This window comes from Oncorhynchus gorbuscha, linkage group LG18 (assembly GCF_021184085.1).
Source record: "Oncorhynchus gorbuscha isolate QuinsamMale2020 ecotype Even-year linkage group LG18, OgorEven_v1.0, whole genome shotgun sequence".
NCBI lineage: Eukaryota > Metazoa > Chordata > Actinopteri > Salmoniformes > Salmonidae > Oncorhynchus > Oncorhynchus gorbuscha.
In genome coordinates this window covers 81147729-81160029 of record NC_060190.1, presented here as the reverse complement: position 1 = coordinate 81160029, position 12301 = coordinate 81147729, and the positions used below count along the sequence as shown (strand labels likewise).

At 46.4% G+C, this 12301-nt stretch overlaps 1 protein-coding gene across 1 annotated transcript; it reads right to left on the bottom strand.

Annotated features, from left to right (window-relative positions):
- Positions 1 to 506: 506 nt before the first annotated feature.
- LOC124004072 (RING finger protein 208-like) lies at positions 507 to 2153 on the bottom strand. The gene is made up of 3 exons (XM_046312849.1): positions 2095 to 2153; positions 1314 to 1853; positions 507 to 1065 (listed from the first exon to the last, which is right to left on the bottom strand). Exons 2-3 carry the CDS (start codon positions 1640 to 1642, stop codon positions 990 to 992), a joined length of 405 nt encoding a protein of 134 aa, XP_046168805.1. The 5' UTR covers positions 1643 to 1853; positions 2095 to 2153; the 3' UTR covers positions 507 to 989.
- Positions 2154 to 12301: the final 10148 nt, after the last annotated feature.

The window sequence follows — 12301 nt, the reverse complement described above, 5'->3', positions numbered from 1 at the left end:
ATTCTAGTGTTTAGAGCATTGGACTAGTAACCGAAAGGTTGCAAGATTGTATCCCCGAGCTGACAAGGTAAAAATCTGTCATTCTGCTCCTGAACAAGGCAGTTAACCCATTGTTAGTTAACCCACTGTTCCAAGACCATCATTGAAAATCAGAATTTGTTCTGAACTGACTTGCCTCGTTAAATAAAACAATAACTCACAGCAGGAAATTAATCACAGAATCATTCCCCGAACATGCTGCATAGGTGGTCCTGTAGCTCAGTTGGTAGAGCATGGCGCTTGTAACGCCAGGGTAGTGGGTTCGATCCCCGGGACCACCCATACGTAGAATGTATGCACACATGACTGTAAGTTGCTTTGGATAAAAGTGTCTGCTAAATGGCATATATTATTATTATTATTATTAAATTCTCCTAACCTCCTCCGAAAAAGTCAATTTTGGTCATATCTTTGTCAAAGTGATGTGTTTTTATGGAATCTCATATGCAAGAATGCATACAGGGTTCTCTGAGACATGATTAGACAGAGAGTGATACACCTTTTATCAAATCATTAAACATCTATTATAAACATTGTTCACAGCATATTGTATACAGACACACATTGTACAGCACACAGTCTCTAACCTTCACCCATCTATCTATCTGTCCGTCCGTCCGTCCGTACGTCCGTCCATCTATTCATAACTTCCTTTATCTTTCCTTCTTCCTCAATACATTTAATATCTTTTTATTTCCTCCACCTATCCATCCTTTATTATTAACATTATAATTTAACCCTTATTTTACCAGGTAAGTTGACTGAGAACATTACACATTCCCAAAGTCAATCAAACACAAAGCATATGAATAATTGGTTCAATCTTGCTTCATTATGGAAAATCACTGGTCGGTCCTGTTTTGTGAATTAGCTTCATTACTCAATGAGTATCTCCTGCTCTGAAATGGGAAAAACCAGGCTTCTTTTTCTCTGCTCTTGGTCTTCTCGGTTTACAGTACATTGTGCTTCATCCTCCTCAGGAAATCCTGAAGTTTGAGCCTCAAGCCACAATGCCTTGATGGAGAACTAGAGGACAGGAGAGAAGGGGGAAAGAGAGAGAGAGAGAGAGAGAGAGAGAGAGAGAGAGAGAGAGAGAGAGAGAGAGAGAGAGAGAGAGAGAGAGAGAGAGAGAGAGAGAGAGAGAGAGAGAGAGAGAGAGAAATAGAGAACAAAAGATACAGAACTAAATGTTAGGAAGATCAGAGAACAGAGGAGGGTTTCTCCAGGTTTCTAAATCAGTCATCAATCCATCCACCTTTGCCTGGGGTACTCACCATCTGTACTGTGTAGTGGTCTGTGTCTGTCTGTTAGCTCCCTTCCACTCTTCCTCCTCCTCCTCTTCCTGTTGTCTGTCTAGTATCTGGTCCCAGATCTCAGTGTTAACCCACAGCGACCCCGCCAGGGTGAGGTTGGGCTCGGTGCAGGTGATCCAACGGCACAGGGGGCAGCAGACTGTCAGTAGGCCGCTTTGGAGCCTGGACATCGCCTGCAAGCACAGCCCACAGAATGTGTGCTTACAGTGGAGCATCCGAGGGATCTTCTCCCTGCGAGAGTAGGGCTGGAGGCAGACACAGCACTCCATGTCCTCGCCCATCAGACCCATGGCTGGCTGGCTGGGGTGTGGATGGATGGATGGATGGACGGCTGGAGTCCAGAGGAATTCTGGACGGAGTGTCAGTGTCTTGGCAGGAAGACGTGGGGTTTAATCGCTGGTCTGAGGTTAGTGTTCCCCTTTTGGTTTAAAAAGGTCTTGGTTTGGATGTGATGAGGATGAGCTGATCCTAGATCTGTGCTTAGGAGCGTAGGTCAGGAACCTGCAAAAGACATTAAGATGTTAAATTAAATTAGACTCAGTGACTTCATCACTGGCACTATGTAAACATATCTAATGTGATAATGTATCTTAAAACAACAGGCTGTCAGGTTCTTCTGATAAGCCATGAAGAAAAAAATACCTTGAAAAATATCACACACATTTATAACATCCATAGTTATCAGATATAGACAAACCTTTTCACTTTTATCATTATCAATGAGAGACAATATTTTACTTACAGGTTCTGGAAGATTTTCAGCACAGCGACCAACTATCCTATTGCAAAACTTTGTGTGTGTGAGAGAAGAGTGTGTGTGCTCCTATTTTAAGCTTTTGGGGAGGAGACTAAATTAAGTTATTTTCCCAGAAAGGGCGGTCTCTCACCTCCTCTACTCTCAGGTGAGGCAGGAAAGTTCCATGGAACAAGTTAAACACTTCTAGGTCGCTTCAGGTGAATTGCCAGGGTTGCGTAGAGACATTTTCAGGGCAGGTGCTCATGTCTACAAATGGCAGGTACACTGAGTGTACAAAACGTTAAGAACACCTGCTCTTTCCATGACATTGACTGACCAGGTGAATCCAGGTGAAATATGTGATCCCTTATTGATGTTACCTGTTAAACCCACTTCAATCAGTGTTGATGAAGGGGAGGAGACGGGTTAAAGAAGGATTTTTAAGCCTTGAGACAATTGAGGCATGGATTGTGTATGTGTGCCATTTAGAGGTTGAATGGACAAGACAAAAGATTTAAGTGCCTTTGAATGGGATATGGCAGAATGTGCCAGGTTTGGGTCAAGAGCTTCAAATCTGCTGCTGGGTTTTTCACACTCAACAGTTCCTGTGTGTGTCAAGAATGGTCCATCACCAGCCAAAGGACATCCAATCAAATGTTATTTGTCACATGCGCAGAATACAACAGGTGTGGACCCGACAGTGAAATGCAGAATACAACAGGTGTGGACCCGACAGTGAAATGCTGAATACAACAGGTGTGGACCCGACAGTGAAATGCTGAATACAACAGGTGTGGACCCGACAGTGAAATGCTGAATACAACAGGTGTGGACCTGACAGTGAAATGCAGAATACAACAGGTGTGGACCCGACAGTGAAATGCTGAATACAACAGGTGTGGACCCGACAGTGAAATGCTGAATACAACAGGTGTAGTAGACCTCACAGTGAAATGCTGAATACAACAGGTGTAGTAGACCTCACAGTGAAATGCTGAATACAACAGGTGTAGTAGACCTCACAGTGAAATGCTGAATACAACAGGTGTAGTAGACCTCACAGTGAAATGCTGAATACAACAGGTGTAGTAGACCTCACAGTGAAATGCTGAATACAACAGGTGTGGACCCGACAGTGAAATGCTGAATACAACAGGTGTGGACCTGACAGTGAAATGCAGAATACAACAGGTGTGGACCCGACAGTGAAATGCTGAATACAACAGGTGTGGACCCGACAGTGAAATGCTGAATACAACTGTCATGCAGGTGATAGAGGACCCAAAAGCGACTTAACAGAAACAGAGTTTATTCAAATCCAAACAGGGAGTAACAGAAATCCTCTAGTCTGTAGAGGGGAATAACAAGAGAAGCGGCCACAGACTGCAGGTCGCTTCGGGTAGGCGCAGGCCGTAGTAGACAGAGACACCTGCTCACACGCAGCATCTGATGAAGGCAAAAAACACGACAGGACAGGGCGAAACACAATCACAGCATGGTGAATACAAAACAAGGAACCGACGGGACAGGAACGGAACACAAAGGAATAAATAGGGACTCTAATCAGGGGAAAGGATCGGGAACAGGTGTGGGAAGACTAAATGATGATTAGGGGAATAGGAACAGCTGGGAGCAGGAACGGAACGATAGAGAGAGGAGAGAGAGGGAGGGGGAGAGAGAGGGATAGAAAAAGGGAACGAACCTAATAAGACCAGCAGGGGGAAACGAACAGAAGGAAAAGCAAAATGACAAGATGATATAAGACAAAACATGACAGTACCCCCACTCACCGAGCGCCTCCTGGCGCTCTCGAGGAGGAACCCTGGCGGCAACGGAGGAAATCATAGATCAAACGGTCCAGCACGTCCCGAGAAAGAACCCAACTCCTCTCCTCAGGACCGTAACGAAAAACGATAAAAGGGAAACTAGGGTACTACTCTAAAAAAAAAATGAGAACTAGGGACAGACTGAGACACAGCAAGGGCAGGAACAAGAACAGGAGAGATGCGATGGCAGGGAACAGACTGAGACCCAGCAAGACCAGGAGCAGAAGCAGAAAAAAATTACCAGACTTCTTCTGCGCGCAGTCTGAACACGCAGCCACGAAACGGCGCGTGTCACGCTCCTGAGTCGGCCACCAAAAGCGCTGGCGAATAGACGCAAGAGTGCCTCGAACACCGGGATGACCAGCTAACTTGGCAGAGTGAGCCCACTGAAGAACAGCCAGACGAGTGGAAACAGGAACGAAAAGGAGGTTACTAGGACAAGCGCGCGGCGACGCAGTGTGCGTGAGTGCTTGCTTAACCTGTCTTTCAATTCCCCAGACTGTCAACCCGACAACACGCCCATAAGGAAGAATCCCTCGAGATCAGTAGAAGCCACAGAAGAACTAAACAGACGGGATAAGGCATCAGGCTTGGTGTTCTTGCTACCCGGACGGTAAGAAATCACAAACTCGAAACGAGCGAAAAACAACGCCCAACGAGCTTGACGGGCATTAAGTCGTTTGGCAGAACGGATGTACTCAAGGTTCTTATGGTCTGTCCAAACGACAAAAGGAACGGTCGCCCCCTCCAACCACTGTCGCCATTCGCCTAGGGCTAAGCGGATGGCGAGCAGTTCACGGTTACCCACATCATAGTTGCGCTCAGATGGCGACAGGCGATGAGAAAAATAAGCGCAAGGATGAACCTTATCGTCAGACTGGAAGCGCTGGGATAGAATGGCTCCCACGCCTACCTCTGAAGCGTCAACCTCGACAATGAATTGTCTAGTGACGTCAGGAGTAACGAGGATAGGAGCGGACGTAAAACGTTCTTTTAGAAGATCAAAAGCTCCCTGGGCGGAACCGGACCACTTAAAACACGTCTTGACAGAAGTAAGAGCTGTGAGAGGGGCAGCAACTTGACCGAAATTACGAATGAAACGCCGATAGAAATTAGCGAAACCTAAAAAGCGCTGCAACTCGACACGTGACCTTGGAACGGGCCAATCACTGACAGCTTGGACCTTAGCGGAATCCATCTGAATGCCTTCAGCGGAAATAACGGAACCGAGAAAAGTAACGGAGGAGACATGAAAAGAGCACTTCTCAGCCTTTACGTAGAGACAATTCTCTAAAAGGCGCTGTAGAACACGTCGAACGTGCTGAACATGAATCTCGAGTGACGGAGAAAAATCAGGATATCGTCAAGATAGACAAAAACAAAAATGTTCAGCATGTCTCTCAGAACATCATTAACTAATGCCTGAAAAACAGCTGGCGCATTGGCGAGACCGAACGGCAGAACCCGGTACTCAAAATGCCCTAACGGAGTGTTAAACGCCGTTTTCCACTCGTCCCCCTCTCTGATGCGCACGAGATGGTAAGCGTTACGAAGGTCCAACTTAGTAAAGCACCTGGCTCCCTGCAGAATCTCGAAGGCTGATGACATAAGGGGAAGCGGATAACGATTCTTAACCGTTATGTCATTCAGCCCTCGATAATCCACGCAGGGGCGCAGAGTACCGTCCTTCTTCTTAACAAAAAGAACCCCGCCCGGCCGGAGAAGAAGAAGGCACTATGGTACCGGCGTCAAGAGACACAGACAAATAATCCTCGAGAGCCTTACGTTCGGGAGCCGACAGAGAGTATAGTCTACCTCGAGGAGGAGTGGTCCCCGGAAGGAGATCAATACTACAATCATACGACCGGTGAGGAGGAAGGGAGTTGGCTCGGGACCGACTGAAGACCGTGCGCAGATCATGATATTCCTCCGGCACTCCTGTCAAATCGCCAGGTTCCTCCTGGGAAGTAGGGACAGAAGAAACGGGAGGGATGGCAGACATTAAACACTTCACATGACAAGAAACGTTCCAGGATAGGATAGAATTACTAGACCAATTAATAGAAGGATTATGACATACTAGCCAGGGATGACCCAAAACAACAGGTGTAAACGGTGAACGGAAAATCAAAAAGAAATAGTCTCACTGTGGTTACCAGATACTGTGAGAGTTAAAGGTAGTGTCTCAAATTTGATACTGGGAAGATGACTACCATCTAAGGCAAACATGGGCGTAGGCCTGTCTAACGGTCTGAAAGGAATGTTATGTTTCCGAACCCATGCTTCGTCCATGAAACAACCCTCAGCCCCAGAGTCAATCAAGGCACTGCATGTAGCACCGAACCGGTCCAGCGTAGATGGACCGACATAGTAGTACAAGATCTAGATGAAGGGACCTGAGTAGTAGCGCTCACCAGTAGCCCTCCGCTTACTGATGGGCTCTGGCCTCTTACTGGACATGAATTAACAAAATGTCCAGCAACTCCGCAATAGAGGCACAGGCGGTTGGTGATCCTCCGTTCCCTCTCCTTAGTCGAGATGCGAATCCCTCCCAGCTGCATGGGCTCAGTCTCAAAGCCAGAGGAGGGAGATGGTTGCGATGCGGAGCAGGGAAACACCGTTGATGCGAGCTCTCTTCCACGAGCCCGGTGACGAAGATCTACCCGTCGTTCTATGCGGATGGCGAGAGCAATCAAAGAGTCCACATCTGATGGAACCTCCCGGGAGAGAATCTCATCCTTAACCACTGCGTGGAGTCCCTCCAGAAAACGAGCGAGCAGCGCCGGCTCGTTCCACTCACTAGAGGCAGCAAGAGTGCGAAACTCAATAGAATAATCCGTTATGGACCGTTCACCTTGGCATAAGGAAGCCAGGGCCCTAGAAGCCTCCCTACCAAAAACTGAACGGTCAAAAACCCGAATCATCTCCTCTTTAAAGTTCTGGAACTTGTTAGAGCAATCAGCCCTTGCCTCCCAGATAGCTGTGCCCCATTCTCGAGCCCGGCCAGTAAGGAGTGAAATGACGTAAGCAACCCGAGCTCTCTCTCTAGAGTATGTGTTGGGTTGGAGAGAGAACACAATCTCACACTGCGTGAGAAAGGAGCGGCACTCAGTGGGCTGCCCGGAGTAGCAAGGTGGGTTATTAACCCTAGGTTCTGGAGGCTCGGCAGGCCAGGAAGTAACAGGTGGCACGAGACGTAGACTCTGGAACTGTCCAGAGAGGTCGGAAACCTGAGCGGCCAGGTTCTCCACGGCATGACGAGCAGCAGACAATTCCTGCTCGTGTCTGCCGAGCATGGCTCCTTGGATCTTGACGGCAGTGTAACGAGCGTCTGAAGTCGCTGGGTCCATTCCTTGGTCGGTTCCTTCTGTCATGCAGGTGATAGAGGACCCAAAAGCGACTTAACAGAAACAGAGTTTATTCAAATCCAAACAGGGAGTAACAGAAATCCTCTAGTCTGTAGAGGGGAATAACAAGAGAAGCGGCCACAGACTGCAGGTCGCTTCGGGTAGGCGCAGGCCGTAGTAGACAGAGACACCTGCTCACACGCAGCATCTGATGAAGGCAAAAAACACGACAGGACAGGGCGAAACACAATCACAGCATGGTGAATACAAAACAAGGAACCGACGGGACAGGAACGGAACACAAAGGAATAAATAGGGACTCTAATCAGGGGAAAGGATCGGGAACAGGTGTGGGAAGACTAAATGATGATTAGGGGAATAGGAACAGCTGGGAGCAGGAACGGAACGATAGAGAGAGGAGAGAGAGGGAGGGGGAGAGAGAGGGATAGAAAAAGGGAACGAACCTAATAAGACCAGCAGGGGGAAACGAACAGAAGGAAAAGCAAAATGACAAGATGATATAAGACAAAACATGACAACAACAGGTGTAGTAGACCTCACAGTGAAATGCTGAATACAACAGGTGTGGACCTGACAGTGAAATGCTGAATACAACAGGTGTGGACCCGACAGTGAAATGCTGAATACAACAGGTGTAGTAGACCTCACAGTGAAATGCTGAATACAACAGGTGTAGTAGACCTCACAGTGAAATGCTGAATACAACAGGTGTGGACCCGACAGTGAAATGCTGAATACAACAGGTGTAGTAGACCTCACAGTGAAATGCTGAATACAACAGGTGTAGTAGACCTCACAGTGAAATGCTGAATACTACAGGTGTAGGACAGTGAAATGCTGAATACTACAGGTGTAGTAGACCTTACAGTGAAATGCTGAATACAACCGGTGTAGTAGACCTCACAGTGTAATGCTGAATACAACAGGTGTAGTAGACCTTACAGTGAAATGCTGAATACAACAGGTGTAGTAGACCTCACAGTGAAATGCTGAATACAACAGGTGTAGTAGACCTCACAGTGAAATGCTGAATACAACAGGTGTGGACCTCACAGTGAAATGCTTACTTACAAGCACTTAACCAACAATGCAGTTTTAGGAAAAATAAGTGGTAAGTATAAAATAGATAGGTAAAATAAATCTAATTAAAAGTTACAAATAATTAAAGAGCAGCAGTAAAATAACAATAGCTAGGGTATATAAAGGGAGGTACCAGTACAGAGTCAGTGTGCGGTGGCACCGGTTAGTCGAGGTAATTGAGGTCATATGTAGGTAAAGTTAAAGTGACTATGCATAGATAATAAACAGAGAGTAGCAGCTGTGTGAAGAGGGGGGGGGGGGGCAATGCAAATAGTCTGGGTAGCCATTTGATTAGAAGTTCAGGAGTCTTGTGTCTTGGTGTGTTTGGACCATGATAGTTTGCTGGTGATGTGGACACCAAGGAACTTGAAGCTCTCAACCTGCTCCATTACAGCCCCGTCGATGAGAATGGGGGCGTGCTCGGTCCTCCTTTTCCTGTAGTCCACAATCATCTCCTTTGTCTTGATCACGTTGAGGGAGAGGTTGTTGTCCTGGCACCACACGGCCAGGTCTCTGACCTCCTCCCTGTAAGCTTTCTCATCGTTGTCGGTGATCGGACCTACCACTGTTGTGTCATCGGCAAACATAATGATGGTATTGGAGTAGTGCCTGACCATGCAGTCATGAGTGAGGAGGGGACTGAGCACGCATCCCTGAGGAGCTCCTGTGTTGAGGATCAGCGTGGCAGATGTGTTGTTACCTACCCTTACCACCTGGGGGTGGCCCGTCAGGATGTCCAGGATCCAGTTGCAGAGGGAGGTGTTTAGTCCCAGGGTCCTTTGAGGGCATGATTGATGATTGCATCATCTGTGGATCTGTTTGGGCGGTATGCAAATTGAGTGGGTCTAGGGTTTCTGGGATAATGGTGTTGATGTGAGCCATGACCAGCCATTCAAAGTCAAAGTCAATGTAAATAGTCCGGTGGCCATTTGATTAATTGTTCAACAGTGTTATGGATTGGGGGTAGAAGCTGTTAATTAAGGAGCCTTTTGGTCCTAGACTTGGATCTTACCGCTTGCCGTGGGGTAGCAGGGGAAACAGTCTATGACTTGGGTGACTGTAGTATCTGTCAATTTTATGGGTCTTCCTCTGACACCGCCTGGTATATAGGTCCTGGATGGCAGGAAGCTTGGCCCCAGTGATGTTCTGGGCCGTACACACTACCCTCTGTAGTGCCTTACGGTCGGATGCAGAGCAGTTGCCATACCAGGCGGTCTGCACAACGCATCACCGGGGGCAAACTACCTGCCCTCCAGGACACCTACACCACCCGATGTTACAGGAAGGCCATAAAGATCATCAAGGACATCAACCACCCGAACCACTGCCTGTTCACCCCGCTATCATCCAGAAGGCGAGGTCAGTACAGGTGCATCAAAGCTGGGACCGAGAGACTGAAAAACAGCTTCTATCTCAAGGCCATCAGACAGCCACCACTAACATTGAGTGGCTGCTGCCAACACACTGTCATTGACACTGACCCAACTCCAGCCACTTTAATAATGGGAATTGATGGGAAATGATGTAAATATATCACTAGCCACTTTAAACAATGCTACCTTATATAATGTTACTTACCCTACATTATTCATCTCATATGCATACGTATATACTGTACTCTACATCACCGACTGCATCCTTATGTAATACATGTATCACTAGCCACTTTAACTATGCCACTTTGTTTACTTTGTCTACACACTCATCTCATATGTATATACTGTACTCGATACCATCTACTGTATGCTGCTCTGTACCATCACTCATTCATATATCCTTATGTACATATTCCTTATCCCCTTACACTGTGTATAAGACAGTAGTTTTGGAATTGTTAGTTAGATTACTTGTTGGTTATCACTGCATTGTCGGAACTAGAAGCACAAGCATTTCGCTACACTCGCATTAACATCTGCTAACCATGTGTATGTGACAAATAACATTTGATTTGATTTGATGCAACCATTGAAGATGCTCTCGATGGTGCAGCTGTAGAACTTTTTGAGGATCTGGAGACCCATGCCAAATCTTTTCAGTCTCTTAAGGGGGAAGAGGTTTTGTTGTGCCCTCTTCATGACTGTAACTCTTCAACACGAAACTCTCGACACGCTCTACTACAGCCCCGTCGATGTGGCTACGGACGTGAGTGCTACGGGTCGGAGGTCATTTAGGAAGGTTACCTTAGTGTTCTTGGGCACAGGGACTATGGTGGTCTGCTTGAAACATTTTTTATTTATTTTTTTATTTTACCTTTATTTAACCAGGCAAGTCAGTTAAGAACAAATTCTTATTTTCAATGACGGCTTAGGAACAGTGGGTTAACTGCCTGTTCAGGGGCAGAACGACAGATTTTGTACCTTGTCAGCTCGGTGATTTGAACTTGCAACCTTTCGGTTACTAGTCCAATGCTCTAACCACTAGGCTACCCTGCCGCCCCAAAACATGTTGGTGGTACAGACTCCATCAGGGACAGGTTGAAAATGTCAGTGAAGACACTTACCAGTTGGTCAGCGCATGCTGGGAATACACATCCTGGTAAGAAAACTGGACACAACTGTGGGAAGCATTGGAGTGAACGTGGCCAAGCATCCCTGTGGAACGATTTCTAGAAAACTGGACACAACTGTGGGAAGCATTGGAGTGAACGTAGCCAAGCATCCCTGTGGAACGATTTCTAGAAAACTGGACACAACTGTGGGAAGCATTGGAGTGAACGTAGCCAAGCATCCCTGTGGAACGATTTCTAGAAAACTGGACACAACTGTGGGAAGCATTGGAGTGAACGTGGCCAAGCATCCCTGTGGAACGATTTCCACACCTTGTAGAATCCTTGCCCTGATGAATTGAAGCTGTTCTCAAGGGGGTGCAACTTAATACTAGTAAGGTGTTCGTAACGTCTGGTGTCCTCAGTGTACATTCGGTTTAAAATGGATCAATCTTCATTGTAGGAGCATTTTCACTGGATGTGGGGGGGTAGGACTTCTAGAACCCTTTCGGTGGAATTCAGTAGAAACCTTGTAAACAACCCCCCTAACCAGTCAATTAGAAAACAGTCTCCCTGTTGAAACCTTGTAAACAACCCCCCTAACCAGTCAATTAGAAAACAGTCTCCCTGTTGAAACCTTGTTAACAACCCCCCTAACCAGTCAATTAGAAAACAGTCTCCCTGTTGAAACCTTGTTAACAACCCCCCTAACCAGTCAATTAGAAAACAGTCTCCCTGTTGAAACCTTGAATTGACAATTTATGACGGCTCTACTTTTTGTTCAACTGGAAATTCCAGGTGAAACACGGTTGTCTATTCACCAAAATAATGAAGCAGGAAATGTGGGTGTATCTCACAAATGAATTCCTATCATTAAAGGGCCAGAACAAGAGACTGATGGATCTTTGTCAAAGTCTTCTGCTAGTTTCTAATGGTTATTTTTCTGCTTTCTGAAGTCATGAGTAAGCTGCACACTAAAACAACATGAGCTAAATGACAGTAAATGATGAGTAATTCTGTTAGCCAGGGACGGTAACCAGCTCTACCGTCAGCCCTGTTTGTCCCAAATGGAACACTATTCCCTACATAGTGCACTACTTTAAAGGCAAAGGCTCTGGTCAAAAGCAGTGGACTACATATGGAATAGGGATCCAATTGGGACACAGCCAGGGACAATAGAGCTGCCTATTTCTCTGACAGACACCTTAAGGCTACAATTATCAAGACAAGTTAAGAAAAACAAACCACATAGGAGCCATAAAATAGACATATTAAACACAAAGATTATATATAGGTTCTATATAGACTGTTGTCTCCTCATTAGGGTCTATATAGACTGTTGTCTCCTCCCTAGGGTCTATATAGACTGTTGTCTCCTCACTAGGGTATATATAGACTGTTGTCTCCTCACTAGGGTCTATATAGACTGTTGTCTCCTCACTAGGGTCTATATA